The 23085-nt window shown below is 41.7% G+C and overlaps 1 protein-coding gene and 1 long non-coding RNA gene across 9 annotated transcripts; one reads left to right on the top strand and one right to left on the bottom strand.

Annotated features, from left to right (window-relative positions):
* Window positions 1–951: 951 nt before the first annotated feature.
* On the bottom strand, window positions 952–23042 carry LOC111270088 (uncharacterized). 2 transcript variants are annotated; one of them, XM_022850109.2, is made up of 9 exons: window positions 20827–23042; window positions 16906–17104; window positions 16109–16236; window positions 13933–14234; window positions 12769–12862; window positions 8442–8716; window positions 8010–8228; window positions 7178–7667; window positions 952–5146 (listed from the first exon to the last, which is right to left on the bottom strand). In XM_022850109.2, the coding sequence occupies exons 1-9, from the start codon at window positions 20875–20877 to the stop codon at window positions 5141–5143; spliced, it is 1764 nt and encodes a 587-aa protein (XP_022705844.1). In that variant the 5' UTR covers window positions 20878–23042; the 3' UTR covers window positions 952–5140. The 2 variants fall into 2 exon arrangements, with proteins under 2 accessions (XP_022705844.1, XP_022705845.1); XM_022850110.2 differs by having other exon boundaries at window positions 21937–23020.
* LOC111270090 (uncharacterized) lies at window positions 4557–14073 on the top strand. Of its 7 annotated transcripts, none has more exons than XR_015314840.1 (4): window positions 4557–4640; window positions 5009–5203; window positions 13702–13806; window positions 13935–14073. It is a non-coding gene; the product is annotated as an uncharacterized LOC111270090 (long non-coding RNA). The 7 variants fall into 7 exon arrangements; XR_015314841.1 differs by having other exon boundaries at window positions 13702–13790; window positions 13935–14017; XR_015314842.1 differs by lacking the exons at window positions 13702–13806; window positions 13935–14073 and adding an exon at window positions 11287–11445.
* Window positions 23043–23085: the final 43 nt, after the last annotated feature.

Here is a 23085-nt window from a genome sequence, read left to right on the forward strand (position 1 = left end):
GAGACGTGTGCTTTATCTGTGTACTGAAGCACCCGCAGCAATTCAAATTCAATTTTACCATAAACGTGCAAGCATTTTGGCGAATAAAAATGAAAAAAGAACTATGTCAAATTACAGCGTAATCTTATGGGTAACGTACCGTCACGTCGGTGCTCTGCACAGAAGCCTTTGTCATAGGAGTAGTCCCTTATTAATTTGGAAATAGCCTACGGCACAGTAGTTCTATTGTTTGAAGTGCGACAGAGCCGGGGTAGTCGAGGTGTGCTGATACTTTTGTTACATTTTCAAGCCAGTTTCTTGCCTATTTTTACTAGATGCAATCATTCTAAACATTCTTCCAACAACGCCGAAGAAAATATAAGGCTATCTCGTAGTACACAGCTTTCATGTCTTTGATGCCATGAAAACCATCTGTCGTTGCAAGTGTAGGTCATCATCATGTATAATGAGTCACATACGAAAAATAGGTTGACATTAAGCATATAGTAGTAAAACAGAGAGCGTGTAAGTGACACGTACGTAGGGCGGCTAGTTTTCAACGATAAAACGTTTCCCTCTGAAACTAAAACAGTCAGAAGGGGCTGGCTATATTTGTTCTGTATATCCGAAACAACCCTTTCATCTACAAAACGTATTTGCGAACTGTCGAACGAACAATAGGTTAGATGAGGATAATTACCATGTCCAGCCTTAACGCTAGCTTCTGTACCATGCATGTTTATGAAATACAGGTAGAGTGCATTGGATTAAATAAATTATAGTCAATATATAGCAATCTTACGCATTAGTTTAATAAAGATGGCAGATGATAAAAATTATATTCCTGAGTAGTAAGTTTACGACGGTAGTCAACCGCACTTGCGTATACATAACTTTCCTATTTAGAACTCCGTAAAGGTAGCTGTAGCTGATAGGATGATTTGCTTTCCAAATGACAACACCTTTTACAGATTAGTAGTACGACCTATAGCTTATTTATTTCGTCTTAATCTCGTGTTGTAGGTCCTTTTTTGTTTAGTTATCGTATGTATATGGTTCGCTTTCTTCCTCTCTTTGTCCTTACTGTTTATAGTACAAGGTATCCCACAGTAGTACGTAACTTTACAATCGCTGGATGCTGTTGTTTGGTAGTTGCTGATGTCAATGACGTCTTTACCTAACCATAAGAGCGTTTTGTTGTATCGTTTACTAAACTGCTGTTTTCAAATGAACACAATGCGATTTCATGGGACAGCCCACATTCGAACTAAGCTTACGGCCGCGCCAGCAGCAGACTTAACAACAATTCATTGATATTTACTCCTGTTGTCGATCTGTTTTTGTTGTCGTTGCTATAGGGCGTCTCTACAAGGGCCATGCCAACTATTGCCCCTACAAAAGCTAAATCCATGTCAAATGTAGGGCTGAGTACTGTTTTCCTGATGGGTCTCCTGTGTGTATGTTTTGGGCATCTAATTACAGTGATCACTCCCGATACCATTGAATTGGTTTTGTCTTTTCAGATACACTCAATATATGAGAATTACTTTTCATACAATCCTCCCTATTCTCACAAAGCAAGTAGAAGCAGGCTATAATTGCCGTCGTTGAGGGTTGCTACCCTTATTTTCTTCTCATCTACATTGTAGTAGTCGATGTTGTAACGCACTGTTTATTAGTGCGCCAACGGTAACAGCTGTACAGTCGCGTTTCATTTGATACACCGATCGAAACGACCTCTTTATTCGAAAGATCAGGGCTTACATGAGGGGTTACATGAGGAACATCAGTCAAATGAAATTTTTACGCGTCTCCCCAACGTGTCATTTGTTTTAGGTGCTCATCGTATAAATATCTGGTTATCGTTTTGCATGGATGCGCGTCTATACATATGTACTCGTTCATGTTTATGTAATTAAATTGTATTCATGTATGTCTGTGTCTGTTGATCTGTCCGAATATGTCCAGATAGCAATGTAGTTTTTAGCAACCGTTATCCTTTGATGACGATAGTCGTGTCGATCTTGTTTGCATTTGATGGCGCGTTAACCCTGCGCAGCCTATCCATTGAAAAACAAGGGCTCACCCTCTTCCCCTCCTTTGCGTCCCACGTAAGTGCTTCTAACAAGAGACAGGCATTCGGCCATAATTTACATTAAACATGGATCATTATTATTCATAGAGCGAAATCAATTCGTGAATTTGACGGGTATGATTCGTGCTTGTCCATTTGCATGATCGACAGCGTTGGCAACATGACGGGAGCAGCTCGAAACCCATTTGTAAAACTACCCCAGCTCATTTTGTCTGCCTTCTACACTCTGCTTTAAACATAATAGATTTTTTAGAAATCGACAACAGCTGAACGGTTGAAAGGGTCCGACATTTTGCATTCCCGCTGTCTTTCTTCGACCGTGGCTACTCCCTAAGTAAATTGAGCTTACGTACAATCAGCGATCTCATTGCTGTTCGCTGTATAAGGTCTCACTTTTCGAGTTCCTGTATTGCAATAGGGGTCGCTTCGTTTATTACTGTTATGGTAGCCATATGGGTTATATTATTTGTCTCGCTGAAACTTCGTTTGACTTGCTATCTTTTCTACGCGTGTTCTTGTCCGGTCCTGGTAATTACATAATAAGGTTCTTTCAGTTGTCGTCAAGGCAGGAGTCGTTTCTGTGATCGCCAACACCGTCATCGCTAAGCGAAGATTGCATGTCTTCCTCATTCATATTGTCACCGAATTTTTCTAAGCTTTTTTATTGTCATATGTCTGTGGGTCGTGAGGTGTGTACCTCTATACAAAGAGAAGTCAGTTGCTTTGCATTTTGCCGGTTCAGAAAATCGGTGCCTTATAGCAATTTGCGGTGTTCTCTATAATTGCTTTGTTACTTCTGATCAAAATTTGGTTTCGCTTGAACCACGCGACCCCGCAATAATGGCGTCCAATATGGCGGCTGTACACAGACATTAAGAATGACTACAGTGGGACGAACTTGTCGCTTGCCGGTCGTCTCAACGTTTCAAAACTCAAGGGAAATTTACGTATAGTCTCTATTGTTTTCGCCTTATGGTTGGTATATACGCGATTAGTTCATAGTTCTAGCATCGGTCTCTACTTGTGTGTCTGTAATTCATTCGCGCTTTCTAACCAATATATCAATACCATCTCATCATACACAGCAATGATCATCTATAGGCCTGATCCATTCATTACCCACACTTCGCTTCGCTCTTGTCAATCCATGCGTGTATGTATATATATATATATATATATGAGACAATAACGGCATATTATCCATTGTTATGGAGCATATGCCAGCAACGTTCGTAGTAATAAACCGTAGCAATCAGCTTCGGAGTCTTGTTATTCCGATCAGGGAGTGGGGGGAGTAGAACAAAAATAGTAAGATTTGTTCCTTGGAATTTCCAGCAACAGTTGTAATATTCGTAATAGTCGCATTACTATTCACGCAATTTTAGTTTTTCATTTTTGCCATCTTCCCCCACTTCTACCGCTTACCCCCTACGACAGTTAGGGCTCGATTCGGTGCCTACATAATCATAATGTGTTGTCTACTTTTGTCCCCCCATTTCGTTAGCCACTTGCAAGAAGTCCCCGCTCCCCGGCCGAGCCCTTCAAAGCTATCTACTTCTCTCCCCACTCATTTGTAGATGCAAGACGCGACTCTCCGTGTTTGCATGGCAGGAAGCAGCACTGTCCTTTAATGGCAATATACCTCACCTACTAATGTACATTTTCGATCGTTTTTCGGTCACTTTTGCGCAATCGTTGTTATTGTATTGTTTCCGCTGCTGTTTACGGCTGTGCTGTTGTGCGCCGTTGGCCGATCAAATATACACTGATGTTGCTATGGTTACATTGTTTTCATTCATCGTCCGATGTGTGACACCTTTCGAATGCGTGGTGATCGGGTCCGTCGCCACGACGACTTCACTGTACAGACATATGTATATATAATAATATGTGATGCTATAAAGGTAAATAAGCTATCTCGTTTATTGTTGCTGCTGTTGATAGTGTCACCTTGACGACGACAATCTGGTCGATCGCAAGAGGCGGCTGCTGCTGGGATTACTCATATCATAAAAAAAAGTAGCCAGATCGTTGGCCATCACCGCGGGGCCCAGCATCACAATCGTCTGCTAGATACAGCACTTACTATTAAAGCCTAGGCTAAACGCAGGAAAAGGCAGGGTGAAACGTGTTGAAAGCGTTCATGAGAGTCATTGTAACAACCGCAAGGTTTGGGCGGCATTTTCTTGTTGTTGTTGCCGCCGCCGCCGCCGCTCGACTCTACGGGTTAGGCTTACATGAGGAAAGGTAAACAGTAGAACAATTTATAACACCAGCTGCCCAGAATGCATTTGTGGGCTAGGTCGTGTACAGCGTAAGATGGGTTTTGTATATACGGTCTGCAGTGTCTGTTTGAACTGCAACTGCGAACAGTCTGAAGACGGAACAATCGCTTAATCGACCGGAAGCAAAGTGGGTTAACAGTACACGTCAATAATATCAACCTGTACGCTAACGTATTTTACCGAGCGCAAACGTTGGAAAACAACAAAAAAAAGCAGACGGACTAGTAACCCACTTATGAACCGGACGCAATCATCTTCTGTAGCTGAGGGAACACGGAAAGGTAATTAGTTGTTAAACTACTATAATACTATAACTTCCTCAGACTTAACAACCAATCAAACAAAACGATCAGGTCAGTCACTTAATTATCGATGGTTGGTTGGTTGATTGATTGTTAGCCGTCAAAGACAACCTTTCCTCTGTCCGCTGCTACCAACGGCGTATTTAACCAATGATTAGTCGACTAGGCAGTGGCGAATACACAACGTTAGTCGACAAAAAAACTATTATATCATTTTCGGTATAGTGAGCGTATATTATATATTATCAGTGGCCATGATGTATTCATTTTCTCAGTTGGATTGATTATTAGCTTTGCTTGGCTCATCTGTTTCTTTACTGATAATTTTACTAATGACTGTTTCGCAGGATGGAAAATTGACCATCGACGGCCTTCGGTAGTTGATGATGGAGTGATAGCAAGCAGTGACCATCTGGTACCAGAGCCGCTCGTCCGCACCGCCCACATTCGTCGCACAAGAAGCGACCCGGACACGCTCCCTAGGCCTGCAAACAGCAACAACACGTCGAATAAATCACATTTGACATGTGGTACCACAAATGGTAAAAGAGATGGAAGAGCGTCGGTGTGAAACTTACAGGTTAATGGACATCGCATATTTGTATACGTAAAAAAAAAGGACGATTCGGTCAAAATAAGAGCTTCAGTAGTGTCGTCGTAATGCTAACCAATTATAGCTCAAGGAACAAGCAGGAAAAAAAAAAAGTTAAAAACAACTTATAACTTCGATATGTACACTTCACTCTATCTAAGGCAAATAAGCTGCCTGCGCTCATGTTATTGCAGGGCTGTACTCCTGTTGCAGCAGTAGGTGTCGCTAATTTCGTCGCGTAACATCCACAGGCTATGTATGCGTGTTCCTGTGATGTGTTTGTCTTTATGCTGTTGGGATCAGTGTTTAAACCAAACGAAAAAAGCCATTACGCAAGTTGAACAAACGAAACTTGAACAGCGAAATGTAAAACAATATTATGATGATAACACTGATGAAACACAAGGCATCAGTATACAAGTCAAGCAATGATCGCAACCGGAAAACCAAGGTGGCGCCAATCAGATAGGGCCGAAAACAAAATTCAATGGTAATGGTACATGTAGAGACTGCGGGCTATAGTATGTTTGCCTTACAGGCGACGCCTGCTCGTTCTCATGCTCGGAAAGCTTCGGATAAAGCGAGTAGGTTAAATGGCCACCGTGAAGAACTCTGGGACTGAGTCCGGAGCACTGTCCAGACATGCAACTGATTTCTGCAATGTTCCTGCTACCACTGCAAACACGCCCTCGAGAAATGCGTCGAGCCTTTGTCGTACGGTCCTTATAGTTATTTCTTCTTGGTCCTGAATCGTTTGCTGAATGCGACCACCTAATAACGGCAAATTGTGCGACGTACGAGTAAGCATTGACCCAGGTCGGGAGGCTCGATAAAGCTATTATTTTATGGTATTTAGGCGCATTTCAGATACAATTAGTATGTAAACGAAAATGTTCTTGGGGATTGACGTTGTCCTCGTATAGTCGACAGTCATTAAACAGACTAAAATAATTTCGCTGAATAAAGCAATTTCGTTAAAGCCTAAGAACATAAGCTCTCTAGCAACTAGTCTTTGAAAGTAAGACACGTGCCTATACATGGGAAGCATAGAACAACTCAAATATTGCAAGTCCATGAGTATGGGGGCAAAATGGGGCGTCCAGGAAGTCAGAATCTGCTGGTAACTGAAGCTGGCGGCGAACCGTGCAAAACGGTGCCACCAAGAATGATTTTTTTGCGGTCGTTTTAAAAAGGACTTGCCCTGACCACCGTTGACGCATCTTTTTTAGTGCGTAGACAAATGAGCTGGTTGGTAGGTGACAGAGAGAAAGAAATCTCAATGATAAAAAGGTCGCAGGATAGGAACACAGGCAGCCAGCGAGAAATCTGATGACAGTGTTTACTGTAAGCATGGAGCTTTGGAGGAATCACAAATGATGGAGCTAGTGCGAACCAGGAATAGACAAGGGCATTCATAGGACGAGAAGCTACTACAAGTATACACATTTTGTATATATATAAATGTATATCAGTTTCGTTGAGCGGTGCCTGACATTAGCTGATGATTAAATAAAGGCCTAGTTTTTATTGAATCATTAAGGCACCCCAGCATTAAGGTGGTGCAACAATCACGGCGCGCATAAGATTAATAGTAAATGAGGTGGTTAACAGTGAGGTATTTTCCCTTCCTATCACATGGAAAATGGAATATAGTATGTGATTGTAAAACACAGTGTGATCTTATTCTGACTGGAGGTGAATGCTGGTGCTGTTATCAGTCGAGGTCGTTGTTGCTGTTGTGAAGGGTGAGTTGGCTGATTGTTTAGAAAATGATAATGGTTTGAATTGATTGTTGATGCTTAATTGAATTAATTGTTGTTCTTTAATTGAATTAATGCTATTGACTGTTTGTCTAGGAGAAGGGTTTGTTGCAGTCGAGTGGACGCCATAGTTTGTCCGCCGTATTGTGACTTAGGCCACCTACGCTATCAGATGAATCCGAGAACGATTCCGAGTCGTCCTTGTCCGAGCCTGTCTTCTGTGACGAGCCCTGCGGCGACTGGGGCGAGGTTTGCTGGACATTCAGCTGAGGCACCAGGGTTACCGGAGGAATAATAGGGGCTACAGGGGTCCCTGACCCGAGTCCTCCAGGAGCTGTGCCGGCTAACGTCGAGGCACTGACGGAGGCGCTAGGCTGTGAACCTACTCCACCAAGCACGCTGCTGCCTAGTGAAGGAACCGCAGCACTGCCCCCGATGGAAGCTGCCCCAAGCGAACCGCTACCTAATGTAGGCGCACCACCAGGGAAATTCACCCATGGATTACACTGCATTTCAATTAGGCCATCGCTGAACTTGCTGCGCTTGTTCGGCTTGCCGTGCTTCTCTTTCGTCTCTGCGTTTACTGGTAGCAGGTCCTTTGCAGTCAGCTTGGCCTGTTCGTGTGTGCCAAAGAAGAAAATTTGATAGCGAGTTCTGAAACAAAATAAAAGTGATAAAAAAAAATAAATAAAAATGATAGATAAACAGATTACATCATAAGTAAACAAACAGCTGTACGATTGTTTCATTGTGAGCGGCTGGAAGCACGCGATGACCAGAATATCTATCAAACACCTATTGCTGGACGTTCGTCGCACCACAATATATAAACGCCATAATCAACTTAGCCGCTATGGCTGAGGGGCAAGCATATAATGATCGCTGAACAGCATGAAATGTTTGGCGTTTCAGCAGCCAAACCTCGATTGCAGAAAATTGGCACCGAATAATTTCTCTTTTAGTGGCTTCGTTTATCCTATCGCATTATATACTCACGGTTTGGTGCCCGCCACGACGGAGTCAACCCGTGCGGGCCAGAACGGGTAGCCTTTCACCTTGGCGAACACCATTTGACGGGGCTCGAATTCCGCTTGTGTCGAACCACGCTTCCCTGCGCCTTGTGAACCTGTCGAACGACCGCCAGCACCGACCTTAGCGGGACGAGGCTCAGCCTCCGCAGGGCTTGGGGCCTCTGAAGCCGAATCATCAGCAGACCTAAAAGTAAACGTATCAAAGGTAGCAGAGAAACAACGAACAAGGCCACACATGCTTCAACATAGTATAACGGTTTGAGAAACTTGGTCGGTAAAAATACTCATTGCTGTATTGTATGCGTTAATAAGAGAAGGAGGACAGTTATTTGTAAGGTCGCACTTCCTCGATTGAAAAATCAACGTGATTGCAAACGAATCGAGTGTACTAACTAACCTTGATTCGGAAGTAGTGGTCTCCTTGCGTTGGCTCGCGCTATTCCGCCTTTGAGGTGCAGGTGGTTCGAGGTATCGTTCGGGCGCCTTTTTTGGTGGGGAAAGTTTGCGTTTTTTGATGGGCGATGAAAATGATTCAAGCTCTCGAGATTCGGAGTGCTCGGATTTGTCACCACGGCCTTTGCTATCTTTATCTCGGTCGATTCCGAACGGTTTCAGCAAAGGCAATGCCCCACTGGGTTCGGTTGATAACGGTGGCACGTCTCGAGGTGGTTCCTATAACAGCGTAAGAGTACAAATCATGCAAATGATATGAGCTTAATAAGAAACGTTCCTAATAGAGGCCATGCTCCGACGCTGCTCGTTTTATTCAACTTACTGTACTGAGGACAGCAAAACCGTTTAGGGAACCGCAACTAAGTAATTTTCAAAATGGGTGTATTTTTCTAGTTTCCTCCAGTATAACTATTAAACTTTACGCTAATCTATTTACTTGGCAAATGTTTAATAACATGCTACGATATTCTTTGGGCTAAAACTTCTTATGGATTAGCTTTATTCCAGATAACAAAGGAACGACCTCGTCGCTTGTTTCGATCGAGTAATGCTACCCCTGCGAGAGTTTGAATATCTGCTGCTGCTCCTCTTATTCGAAACGCGATACAGGACAAATTCTCATCCTGAGCCGATCTGAGCATGAGCCTTGAAGTTAGCTATATCGTAAATGTATCGGACAAGTTTAATTTGTGGCGTTTTATTACTCCATGATGCACTTGTAACCGTCTGTAGGCATTAAGAAGCCATTTTGCAAATATGCCTTTACTATTACTCCTTGAGAATGTTTTGTCATAAAAGCTTAAATAACAGTATAAATATAGAAAAACGATACGTATATAATGGATTACAATTTCAAGGGAAGCAGCTACGGTCGTTAATTCTTCTTGTTGGTAATTTCGATACGATTATTCGTAATGGCTGTTACCGACAATATGCTTAACTAATAACCATCGTCTATCACTAGCACAGGCCTAAGATCAGATTCACACATACGTCCTTGCTTAATTGGTCAATAATATCCTGATTAAGTCTCTGCAAAACAACGATCGGCATATTCTTGTCAAGATCGTCGATTCCACACGTTCGAACAAAGTGCTCACACCAGTTCTCGCCGAGTACTATGGCACTGTCCACAAGCTCTTTTGTGATACGACAACGTATCCGGCCGTTAAGGTCACCCCAAAACATTCGTAACCAGAGCGTATTCGAACACTTCATGCAGTATTGGTAACCGAAGAGGTCAAGAAGCCAGGACGCAACCAGGTGTTCGGGCGAGTTCCGTTCCACGAACACCTTAACGAATCGGCCCCGCATCTCACCCACCATTTCCGGCACTGATCGGTCAGGCTGGCAGAGCAGTGCTTTCGGTTGCAGGACGTTGCCCAGTAGGCGCAACTCCAGCGGAGCACTTAAAGGATCGGCTCCCATTACGCACGGCACTCTGACTAGAAACGTCGACATCAACAAGTAAAGCCAGCTTTCAAAAGCAATCTGATGCGATTACTCGCAGACATACAACTCTATCACCATTATGTACTGAGCAAACAAAGCACGTACATAAGCAGACAGGATATTATAGGTAAGTCCAGACACACAGATTTTCTATTACTGGCTAGCTACTTTTTTTTACACAGTTTGCAGAACGTATACGTAGCACGATTGAACCGGATTAACATCATTCAGCGTCGCACGACATTTGCATTTTGTGCATCAATTTTGAACGTATCCACGTCTGTTCAAGTCTGCGCTCAATTCAGCCGATTCGTACTAGCATTACAATAGTGCAGGCTTCCCGATTAGTCTTATGGGACCCGACTAGTTGCAAATCAGCACACATACGCAGGTAGTCAACATCCGAGAATTCTCGGAAGCATAGTCGTCGGATTTACCCGGTTTCACACACACACCGCCAGAGGGCACGAAGCGCCAGAGCGCAGCCAGCAAGATAGAAAGCAAAAAAAAAAAGGAAGGGAGAAAGCTGAATTGTGAATGTTTGCGCATAAGTAGCTGCGCCATTAACAGCATCAGCGGCCTCAAAGATATCGACCCCGAAGTCGGTAACATACAGAAAGTAGGTAGGTAAATTAGGTGGGGTGGGGTGGGGCGGGGTGAACAGCGGCAGGAATGAACAGCGAACAGGGAGGAGCCTCGCGTCTGTATGCACTGCACCAAAGGAGGCTAGCCCAAGCCGCTAGTGAAAGCTAGTTGTACTTAGTAGGATTAAACTGAGAATAAGGGGAACGTCGAGAAGACGCCGTCAACAGCCGGCATGCTGTGAGCTAGAGTATAGCAAAAATAAACTTGAAGAAATTCGCTGGCCAGCTCCGCTGCAGTCAACCACGGCCGGTAATTCAAGCGTCCGCTAGCTGTGCCGAACACGCTGTTGTCGACCCAACGAGCTTCAAGGAGCTAAGCTGTTGATAATTAACCAGCTCGTGACCAAACACTAATTCGCTAGCACTAGTTATTGAATTGTAAAAGGTTATTTGGAGTGATTTTCGGTAGCATTGTTTATGAGCCCAACTTAATATCGTCTTTCGTCTTTTCTAGTAGGGAAAGCTATGAGTAGGAACGAGTTTCATCCAAAGCACTGCATATAATTCTATTTATTCATGTGATACGTTGATGGCCGTGGTTACATAGCAATAGATCAGCGAGATAGGTATTTTCAGCAGCTTCTGACAAGAAGTACAGAATATATTTTGTTACTGCAAAGCCTGTGTTGAGGACTGTGAGCTCGTACGCTTTCTTCATGGAATATACTAGTCTTCTCTTTCTGACCTTTTCAGGCAGCTATTTGAAAGAAATTGAGCCTTAGGAGTTAAATCGATCCCGTGACAACGGAACCAAATGTTCACCAGCTGCTAATCATTCTTCCAGCAAGTCAATAAAGAACTTCTGCGACAATAGTAATTTGTTGTTGCTCCTTTCAGCCATAATTGAGTTATGTGGTGCCACTTATACTAAAAGACAAAGCTCATTTTTGTCGAGTTCGTAGGTTAATAAAGCCTACTCAGATAGCAATAAAGCACTTGGCCAAGCTAATCACTATACTCAATAATTAACTTGGTGGTGCCATTCACAGGTCCAACTAAACTTACTGTGAACCTGTATAGGAGGCTTTTGTTATAGCAGTAGTAGAAAGGATAGAACCTCGGACACCCAAAAAGTGAGACCCGAATCCAACGGCTAGACTTCGTAACTAATTTGAATAAAATTCATTCTTACTAGTACTTTATAAAGCTGTTTATATAAATGTACTGATATCAATGCACAACATATTACAGTATTCACCTTCTCCTTTCCGTAGACCCTTGTGAGGATACTGGCCCTGAACGGTTTCATACGTTGCAAAAAAAAATCGCCACTTCTCAACAAGGCACACTAGCTGAGAGATTTAGTTAGCAATACAATTCTTCTTGGGCTCAGAGTTGTCCTTGCGCAATTCCAGCTGCCACATATAGTGCAATTCGCATGGGAAGTTGTGACTTATGAGGAAACAACTTAAGCAAAAAAAGAAACAACGACTATTGTCTATTCTGCTACATACATGTAATATGACAGTTCAGTCTTTCTGTTTTTACTGACTGACTGTGTCATCCGTACTCTAATTATTAGCAAATTAGGCTATATTTATATTTATAACACTTCTGTATTCGTAGAAATCCACAGCATCAATAATCTAAAATTTGCTCTCTGCTATATTTACATAAACCACAACAATACAATGAATGAAACTAAAGAAATTACATGACTGATGCGATGATTTTTGCCTGACTACATTTTATATTTTACTCTCGTTTTAAATGAATTTCCTTAATATCTCGCTATTTTTATAGCTGTATTCTACGGTAAACAATAATTTGTTAGTGCTAAGCCTGAGGCATGGTAATCAAACGAAGAACTCAAATTAGTGAGTTTTTTTCCGTATTCAGATAGCGGTCTTCATGCTGAGCAAGTAGCAGTTATTAGCGGTATTGCTCTTAGACACGTAGAACTGCAACGGAGTGTGTCTTTGGAACACATCAGTACGCTGAGTGGTATTTGCCGTCCAGGGCAAAACCACTATAGCCGACACGGATAATACTACCCGTATCTATCCAGATGAATACCCTAGCTACCATGAAGTCTAGATAATGACTATTTCAAACATGTAGACAAATGCCCACGAACCCGATTCGGACGCGGGAGATTTAAATCCATATGGCGAAGCCGATTCTTTAGTAATAGCGATTCCCTATTTAATAATCTCTTAACGTCCGAGTACTTACCCGTCGCTTAATAAGCGGTAAGCGTCCCATTTCTGCAGGAGACCGTTCACTATTCAGGTATTCGTAGACAACCGGCATTGATCGTTCAGCAGCTCTAGACATTCACCGAAAGCAACCACAAATGAACGCATCAAACAAGAGACAACACTAAGCTTTGACAGTGACCCACGGGTACATATTATACAATACTTGCACCTTGAATAGTACAAACGTTTTGCCATCCAGTTTTTTATTGTAGCTTCAGCATATAGAAGAGAAAAGTGTCTTTTTTGAACTAGTCTTACTAAAACAAGATGCATAATAAGGAAATCCAACATTTTGGTCAAATTAACGTGGCGATGCCTTAACCTTCGACTTCTTCTGACTGCTGAGTTTCTCAATGTAATTAAGCATGATGGTGCGTCGAATTGTGACATTCGTACAAAAAACATTGACGGAGTCCATCAATATTAAAGAGCGATGTTCTAGACCGTTTAAAGGATCTTCCAGCCTTTGCTGCCCTACTCTCCATAGTACAACTTTTCGTTTTGTCAGTCCGTTGTATATGAAGGCAGATACTTTTTTTGAAAAACGACATTTTTTTTATGTCGTCATATTGGCTCGATAATAAAATAAATAGCAATAGTTGTAGACACAGCTAAACACAGTAAGCAATATTTTGTGATCACTGAATTCGAAATTATTCCTTCCATGCTAGAGCACCACGACGATGATGATAAGGAAACACCAAGTCAAAAAGAAGTGTAAATTTTGCGATCAGTTTGCGGCAGGCTCTTGGATGCGAAATTGTTTATACAGACATATACACTGCCAAAAAGAATTATTTCTCAGAATTAATAGATTACAATGGAATTGTTAATTATGCCATCTTGATCCGCTAAGAAAACGGTGAGTCTTATAAGCTTACATTGGCCCGCCTATAATTTGTTTCAGATAACTCTAAAAATGTTGAAGTATTAAGTTATCGGCAAAAAGAGACCGTCAAAAGCTGACATCCAGATTAATCTCCAACATGAAGCAAAGTTCGTAACACATTTGGTAAGATGTTTGATATTTTTTGAATATGTTGTAACCTATCATGTGAAGTAATAATGGAAAAATGATAATTTTTCTATTTTTAAATTTCCATAAAGTAAATTCCATAAAATATCCGATCTTACTTACAGTTTCCTCGGATCCGTTGACTCATCTTGTGCCTCAAGAGGGACCTCTTTTGCTTCATGTTTAAGCTCCGATTTTAATCCTTTTAATCCGCCCCCACCAGTTGCGTTATCAGAACCTCTTGAATCGCGATCTCCTCGATGTCTATCAAGCTTATCAGAAGAGTCCGACTTATCTGAACGGTCATCCCTGTCCCTGATCTTCGGCTCCTTCCGTTTACGCTTTGATGAAGTGTCGACACCCTCGGGCGGTGGAGATCTTCTCTTAGGTGGATCACGGGGTGCCTTTGGTGGTAGCGGAGGTAACTGCAGATTGACAAATAGACAATTGCGTATTAAACGAATGGAAATACTAGTCATGCGTTGAATAGTTACTTCTTCACTGAGGGTGGGTTAGCTAGTCGCTTTGGGTAAAGCTGACATCTAGATTAACCTTCAACATGAAGCAAAGATCGTAACATATATGTTTGATGTAATAAAGCTATCAAAAATAAATGGTTTAAAAAACAATTCAATTCACTGCAAAAAAAAATTTGAAACGCAAGAAATTTACTCTGGGGGTGAAGAATTGCTTTTTTAGTTGAATTTACATTTGATTTTTTTCATTATATTGCCTTTCCAAAATCTTCTGAGCAATTTTATATTTATGGGTATACATCCTATATAATTAAGTAACCAACAGGAGATCGAGGGCGATTTCTGTTAGCCTAGTTTTTTTTAAATCCTTGGTTTAGGTATAATGGTTATCTAAATCATTGTCTGCATAATATTTTAATCAGCTATTGATGCTAGGGACACCAAATAGTGGAACGTTTTATCGCAAGGGTTAGCACTGAGTTACTCTTCTCATACATTCAAGATTTTTTCAAATTTTGGACCCTCATAATATCAGGCTGTTACAAGCGAATCAAGCGAACTTAATTAAAATTGATTAACTTGTTGCGCCACTAGCAGGTGAAATGTGGCTGATAAACACTATAGCCTTTTACAGCTTGTGAAGCTCGGTACAGTTTGTTCCAGGAGAAGTCTTGTTTTCTTCCTTTTATCTTTCCTTCAGTTTTGAAAATCAACGCTCAGTGGTGAAATTTTTGTAGCTCAAAGGCCATACCGCTGCAAAAATTTAACGAAGATTGGTGAAATCTTTAGGCGAAGAGAGCTCAAGCGAAAGTACAGTGATGGTGCCAACGCTGCAAAAACAGAGATTGGAGTGTTGAAGATCAGGGAGGACGCCGAAACCCGTATGACAGAAGCGCATTCCGGTAACCGAAAAGGCTTTTCATAATAACAGAGCTTAGATCTTTAAGACTATCTGTTAAAACTGACATTGCACAAATGACGTGTTAGAGAATTGTAACACAAATATTGAAACTGTCGAACTTAAGTAAAAAATGAGTCCGAAACAATTGAAAAGTCGTGTGATACATTCTGCGTGCAACATTCAAGTGTTTAAATAACACAAAACCTTCTTACACTCGCTATAGCTATAGGTGATTCAATCTCGATCGCCAGCCGTAAAGGGACCAATCGAAGGAATAGCGTAGCCATGGGGAAAAATTAATTTACGTAGCTGTGTTAGGTAGGTTCGGACGTGAGGTAACGGTAACACTTGCAATGGGTGTCAGAGGTATCGGCTGCTATGAAATATTCCCAGATAATGAAAAGGGCTTCACTCCTCCTATCCTTCTAATATAAATTTGTATGACTATCGGGATTACAATGACCTAGAAAGAGCCGCTGGTGAGTAAGCATATCCCACTATCAATTTACTTCGAGAAGCCATTAATAGAAAAATTACATATGGGAACGCGAGTGGTAGATATGTGAGTATTCAGAGCGCTGGCACGAAAGTGTAAAAAATAAAAGGGAGTACCTCTAACGCGTATTAAAAAGTCATTATTCTAATCCAACAGGTTCAGGTGTTGTTGAATTCCAAAGTCTACTGAATTCGCTTGTAACAGCCTTACATTTCTAGTTAACTTCGCTTATTATCACAGAGATGCTTCCATTATGATTATTCCCCTAATCGTTTTCAAATAACAATGTTTCTTCGTTTCAACGTATATCTAGTATACAACAATAATACAAAGATTCTGCCAGTGTAGGTAATGCTTTATCTTACAACACTAGTTCCTGCATGCAATAAACCTTGCTTTATCCAAAAAAATTGTACGGCAATTTACCGATTCCGGAAGCTTTCGTTTACGTTGTGTATGCGACTTAGACGTGGGTGTCTTCTTTGTTGTGGCTGCCGGAATGTTGAACACACAGTCCGCTTTATAGTTGGGGTTATTCTGGATCGTATCCATGGCTGGAATAGAAGCATATAATAAAAAAAAATCGTAAATTAGACCATTTATTACGTAGTTTCTTGTACAACATCGAATTCATTGAAGATTCTGCATTTTGATTTAAAACAATGGTACACGCTAGATCTCCCGGTGTAAATACCCTTGCTGAAAAGGTTCTACCTAGCATTGGAGATTTTTTGCAAATAGAATGTAAAAGTTGTTTCGAAATCAGCAACATGTTAACTTGCTGCTCTATTTATTATACTTATAAATAAAGAGTACTATTTCCCTTACTATAGTTTCGCTCATGCTGCCTCTCTTAAATCCGAACAAAAGCATAGTTTATTCTAGGCGAGATCAACGTATAGCACATTACTAGTCACTTCTGAAAGTTTCATGTGGAAGGCAGGTCTTTTTTTAATCAGGGCACACCTCGTGTCCAACATAAAGCCTCATAGAAGCTATTTTGGGAAAAATTTCATAGAAATTTTTCAATATTTTTTTTTTCTCAATTTCATAGCCCGGTCATTACGGCCACCGCTGCTTAACTATTCTTTGCAAGTTCTATATTCTAAAGATAAGATGTTTCCTGCATGTAAAACAATGCTCTTTGGGCAAAGCAATGCTCTCAAAACAAACACTTATAGATCACAACAATAATTTCAGTTATTTCAGGAACAGCAACAAACCTTCGGCGAAGAACTTTCGTTTAACATGTCCATATTTCTTTTTTGTTTCGTCATTGAATGGCCGCAGATTGCTCACGTTCAAAGCTGTCGTTTCGTGTGTGCCGAAGAAGTAGACATAATAGGTGCCTTCCACTTTACTCTCGACCCTCGCTGGCCAGTACGGAAAGTTCTTAAGTTTGGCAAATACCAACGACCCCGCCTGTAACAACACGTACCAACAGAACAGAATAGAAAACACAAATCTTAAAACGTTTTTTCGGCAATTGTATCTAGGTCCTACGTGGTCATTCAGTTATGATGTGACCAAACGCGAAAACACATTCTAGATATCTTCACAGCTAAGAGGAGTACCCACCTCGCTGTAATATAGCCATGTTACGCGCGCGTGCTGGTATATACAATTAATTTTTTTATAACAAATTATACTCGCGGTCATACTAACTCTATATAAATACCCCGGCCTTGTAAAAAGGTCAGGTTTTATATGCAAGATTCAGAAATGCCCTACAGGGATCAGATTATAGATAATTATGCTTGATCTGCCGAATAGCTCTTCCATACATTTTTAACAACAAGGTAACACCAAAAACGTATATAAAATATTTAATATAAGATACACGTGGGCGTGCATTGCGTCTTTTACCTCAATTCTTTGTATAATACTTTTACGCAAAACAAAAATGCAAATAATAACAATGTATTTATTACTGAGATGACACCACATGTGCAGAGTCTTTGGCTTGCATTCTGAAATGAAATAAAATCTATATTTAGATAAACTGTGAATCACAGAAGCTTCAACGCGCAGCGAGCAGAAAATGGGAAACTCACAAGAGTTCATGAAAACAGTCAAAGAATACACATAAAAACAGAAAAAACAGCGCCCATCGAGGAATCTTTTAACGTTTTCAGAACTTTTCAATCTGTAATTCTGATTGAGAAGACTGTCATGCGTAGATGAAAATTGGTAGAAATGAAATCTACGAGTTGTTCAAATAGTAATATAATTCCGTATGACTAGACCGTGTGAACAACCATACGAGCAAACTATTTTATCAAGCATGAATAGAAATTACGTATAACATCACGTACTTAATAAAGGTTCACTCGAAGGTTGTTTTACATTGGAAAGACGTTTTGCGCTTCTAGTTGAACAACCTAAAGCGTCGAGTGACCTCGAATTTTTACATCTTCTATTTATGTTTTATTTAAATTATCAATAATCCACTTGTTGACTAGTTTTCGTATTTAAGATACTCGTATTTTTAAGGATTACCAACAAAATCTCGACAGATGTCGTATACCGGAAAATATCTTTGAGAGTATCTGAAGCTTCTACTTTTTTGAAAATTTCAGATTTTATTGGATCTAATTAAAACCGTTACAATGTGGTTGCCTAGCAGTAATGACAATAAAAACAGATTTAGTTGCAACGTTCGTGGCCTGTTGGTTAGGTACAGGAGAAACTATGAAATGCATCAACACATGTGCCTTTCATGTGAACTTCACCGTTCTCCAAAGGAGCTGAATCATTCGGTATGGACGTCCGTTACGCTAACGTTACGACGTTGCTATTATGCTTGCATTATTTAGAAAAAAACGTGTACTGTTAATTCAGTCGGGCGGTGCGGTGGATCAGTAAGAGGAATAGCCTCTAAGGAACGCGCTCGAAATATTACGACACCGACGATGGATTTCGCAAACTGGTATATTTAGCCTATGCTCACATCAGGACACAGAAGTAGCCTCTTCATATGGCTTATCCATGGTTAAAAGCACAGAATATAGTGAGCATTCGCGGTAAAAAAAGAGTGATCGATAAAACCGCACGCAGCCTGCGAACGAGCTGTTCCATTGCATCGTTACGCAATGGTACGGCAGTAGCTCGGCATTAAAGCGTTTGATTGAGTGGCGATTGCATTGAGATTTGGCGATGTCAGAGAGTAAGCCCTTCCACTCATTTGACCCTCCGAAGGAACTACTATATTCTATTCGTACTTTAATAGAAATCGCTCTTTTGACCTTTGTGATGCAGTACCGTCGTCTCGTCTAACACATTTAGCTCAAATCTAAAACGGCATCTGCAAAAAACGAATCCTTATAAAAAAAAAGTCGGATTAGGAGGAGTCATTAAGGTATAAGTGGATGAACACGATAGAAAAACATCGATCTATATACGTATGTATGTTGTTTAGCGCTATACAATTAAAACGGAAATAATGGGAATAGATTCACTAAACGTCTGTTGTTGTGTTTTCTTTTTCAAGCAGTTTAATTGACTAACCCACAGTCGAAGTGGAGGATACGCTTCCACATTCCCACGTGTAGTGAGCAAGTGAGAAATAATACCAATGGTATATTATTTTTCGCTCGCAAATAGTAATGTCCAATATTACGATAATCTACTAAAGCTTATCCTATGCAAACAAGGATGAATCCAAGCGTGTGTCTTTTTTGTTTGACGTCCGCCATTATTACAAAAAAGTAAACAAAACTTACTTACTGATACAGATGTTCGGACTTTTGCATACGAGAGGTGTTTAAAGTCGTCGCCAATTTAGCTGAATCAATGCAATTCTATTACTATATACGCAACAAAGATGGCTACAAGCATTGGAACTGTTGAAACAATAAAATTGTACGATGACTACGAGCGTTCGCAATATCAGTGAACACACCCGAAATAGATTTTTGACGAAATAAAAACGATAAAATCTGGCCAAAAACGCACGACAACAAAGCGACACATCCTCAACGATAGAGGTTCATGTGTGCTACAAGAAATATGCATTTTCATTATTTCAACTTATCTATTACATAATAACAATACACTGACCGCGCTTTTGAAGGCAGGACGTGATCTCCCTGCTATTTTTTGAGTTCGCGCAGCATTTAGCTCGAACGTGTGTGTTATCTACCTTCATAAGCGGGTTAAATTCAAACGACCATCGACTGGTTTTTTGTCCCTTTCGGGGATCGTAACACCGATTGGTAGAAATAAGTCGAACAAAAACAACGAACTGCATTTTGTAACTACTGTTTCATCAACCCGAATGTCGTAAACGGATTGAATTAATTCAAACAAAACATGAAAATGTGCTGTTATTGTCTGACAAGGTTATGACCAATTCGTTTGCCGTTCGCCTACACAGACTCGTCTTTACTGCTCCTGCCTTCAACAACACCGACCAGCGTTATTTTCGCAGACAGAACCTGGTGGGGTAGAGCAAGATCAGCAGAAACGATTCAAGGGGCCTAGCGAAATGCGATCGGAATTTTTCCTGACTAGCCACATAAACTAAGGAGGCGTCCATGTCTATTTTTAGTTTTGTAAGATTAAGCGCCACTCCACGTCATGCGGCCACGGGGGCATCGCGGCGGCAGACAGCAAGTAGCATCTGGATACGCTGCCGTCGCTCAAACTGCCACGATTGTAACAGAAGGCTGGCTAACACTCTAACTCTAAGTGGGTATCGTGGTTTTACTTCCATGATTACATTAGGAGCGCACGTGCGTTGAGGAAAACGGTACTAACCCACAGCAACAGTATTTCGGTTCAAATATAGCCTTCATTTGAAAAAGGCCACCAATGAGCGCTTAAAACCAGCAGGTAATAGCATCGATCATGTTGGATTTGGTCCGATTCCAGAGGTGGATGTAGTGTAGTACATGTATCAAAACAAAAGGACGACAAGAGGTAATACGTGGTTGTGTCAGGACAGGAGCAACTCAACAGCTGTAAGCGCTATTTGTCACTGGAGTTAGCGTTCCTAGCATTTCCCACCAGTTAGCTAAACAGACGAGCAAGCACAGTTGGCGACAGAAAGCGCGAAAGCTCGATAGAGTAAGAGCATTTATTGGCGGCAAGGCAAAACACCAAAGAGTAGACTACGGTGCCGCGCCTATACATAATGTGTCTACCTCAACAGCATTTGCGTGTTCGGCCATGCCCAGCTGCGGCTGGCGATGCATTGCACCAGTTTCTCCACGGAACGATGGCCCTCCTCCATTGCTTCCTTAGCTGACGACTCTCACTCTTTTTCGTTTTTTCCCTTTGCCCTAAGCAGAGTCGAATGCGCTACCTCATGTTCCATCGACCAACCTCCCCTGTATCGGTCCACGGCTTCATCTTCTATAAGAACACATGCACCACTAGCGCACTAAATTGCTTGGAAATCTACAACGTTTATGTATGTAGAGAAGTTAATAGAGATCTATATATTTGTATATAAGAACGCTGCAGCTGCTTTTGAGTGTGTATACTTGTCGCACAATGAATCACAGTACCCCATGACACTTCCCATCTCCCCGCACATCAGCCAAATCCTATACTGCTCGTACTCCTGCTAGTATTTGGGATTATATATCCACACCTATCATATCGTCTCACACAACCAGTGTAAGCAGCCAGCGAGCATCATCTCTTTCCACTGCTTACTGTTCATGTAAACAAACGTTGTTATCATCATGACTGGACGACAAACGGCTGTTGTGTCTACTTTACGGGGGTACCCGCGCGCGCGTGGAGGCCGGGTCCGATCTGCGATCTTTGCCGGCCGCCGACAGCGACCCACGCGTCCACCTGCAGCGAGAAATCCCCCCGGTTCCGGCGGCTTTGCCCACTGCGGGCTAAGGACCGAACAGATAATGGAATGGTGATAGAAGCAGGCAGGAACTTTTGAGCACCACAGACATGGATAGACACAGGGAGGGAGAGTGAACTGCAACAAGAACCACATATATACTGTGTCGTATCGCACCGCTGGAAGCTTATGGCGGTACCGCTTGACTGTCGGAAAAATGCACTGTAACCAAACACGGGTCAGCCGTTTCATTCGGTAGATTATCTGTTCGCTGACTGGCAGTGAGCTCCGGAGAAGACGCGGCACGTCGCAGTAGGAGTTGCTCACAAACTGATGCCGGGCCCGCGCATTCAGCGCTTTACCGCGGTCTCCTCTTCCCGCAGCCGCCGCCTTCCACAACCGCCGTTCGTTACAATACACAGATGTCAGTATCGTCGCATGATCGTACCTTGAAGTTCGTCTCGGATGCCTGGGCCATGATACCGGTAGCCTCGATCGGGTACGGGAGCCACACACGCTGCCCTCCCGGGGAGCGATCAACGGCCGCGGCGAAGTAAGTAACACCACTAGGACGAGTATGCCTCGAACAGCATACCAACAATGGCCGCCGCTCCTCTGACAGGCCCGACTTGTGCCCACTGTGTTTAGCTCAGGTGCTCACTCGGTTCCGAGCTTTTGGCGGAAAAGCAGCGCTGGAGCGCAGGACGCAGCAGCTGCGCCGCTCCTGACTCTCGACTTCCGATGTCACGGCTGACGGAACCGTTGTGGGTCGCGCCGGCGGGCGCTCAATTTAACGGTGGAAAGACGACAACGAAACAAAGTCGACAGAACAATATATTCGGATAGGGCCGATATTTGAATTTAATGTAAAATGAGATCTGTCTTTTTTGAGAATCATCTACCAAATGTAGGATCAAGGAATATAAATGTAATGTAAAAAAGCTAGATTTGAGCAACTCGTTCTTATATTGGTTAGGCACTTTTATAAGGGAGATTGGTTAGGCACTTTTATAAGGGAGAAATAAACTGGGACAGATTTAGTAAACTTTGATATAATGAATTGCAAATCTCATAACAAAAGCATTGTTCTATTTGTATATTGTCGAATCCAGCGGTGCTAAAGTGACAGCAAAGTAGCACTGTCCCACCAAATTATTAAACGCTTGGCTTAGTGTGTTCGTAAACGTATGGAAATTGTGTGTCATACCTATGAGATTTTACAATGTAGATGATCTCACAACCATGATATGAGATTTTACAATGTAGATGATCTCACAACAATGATGTGTGGATAACTGCTATATTTTAATGAAAATTTGGTTTTAGCTACCTTTGTCCAAGCACGTTGATTTGCCTATTTTGTCTTAAAAAATAGGACTACTTGGATGTTCGACTCAGCAGAGTGTGTTATCACCAGTTTGTACTGTGAATGGCCCAAAAAACAATGTCTGATATACGAAAGAATAATCATGACTTCTAAGTCTATCTACGTCTCCACAGAGCAGCCTATTTTTCCATAGATCTGCATAGAAGCATGTATGTCCTTGTATCATATTATTTTTACTATGTACCTTTCTCTTTTGAGGTTTGACGAAAA

The sequence above is a fragment of the Varroa jacobsoni genome, unplaced genomic scaffold (assembly GCF_002532875.2).
Source record: "Varroa jacobsoni isolate VJ856 unplaced genomic scaffold, vjacob_1.0 scaffold_1444, whole genome shotgun sequence".
In the NCBI taxonomy this organism is placed as follows: domain Eukaryota; kingdom Metazoa; phylum Arthropoda; class Arachnida; order Mesostigmata; family Varroidae; genus Varroa; species Varroa jacobsoni.

Excerpts from the sequence above, each read along its gene's own strand:
- LOC111270088 (XM_022850109.2), bottom strand. The coding sequence starts at position 20,877 with ATGCATCGCCAGCCGCAGCTGGGCATGGCCGAACACGCAAATGCTGTT. Across the intron at positions 12,863-13,932 it reads TCAACGGATCCGAGGAAACT|AGCTGCTGAACGATCAATGC; the intron begins GTAAGTAAGATC and ends GTGAATGTCTAG. Across the intron at positions 8,717-12,768 it reads TACCGCTTATTAAGCGACGG|GAACCACCTCGAGACGTGCC; the intron begins GTAAGTACTCGG and ends ACGCTGTTATAG.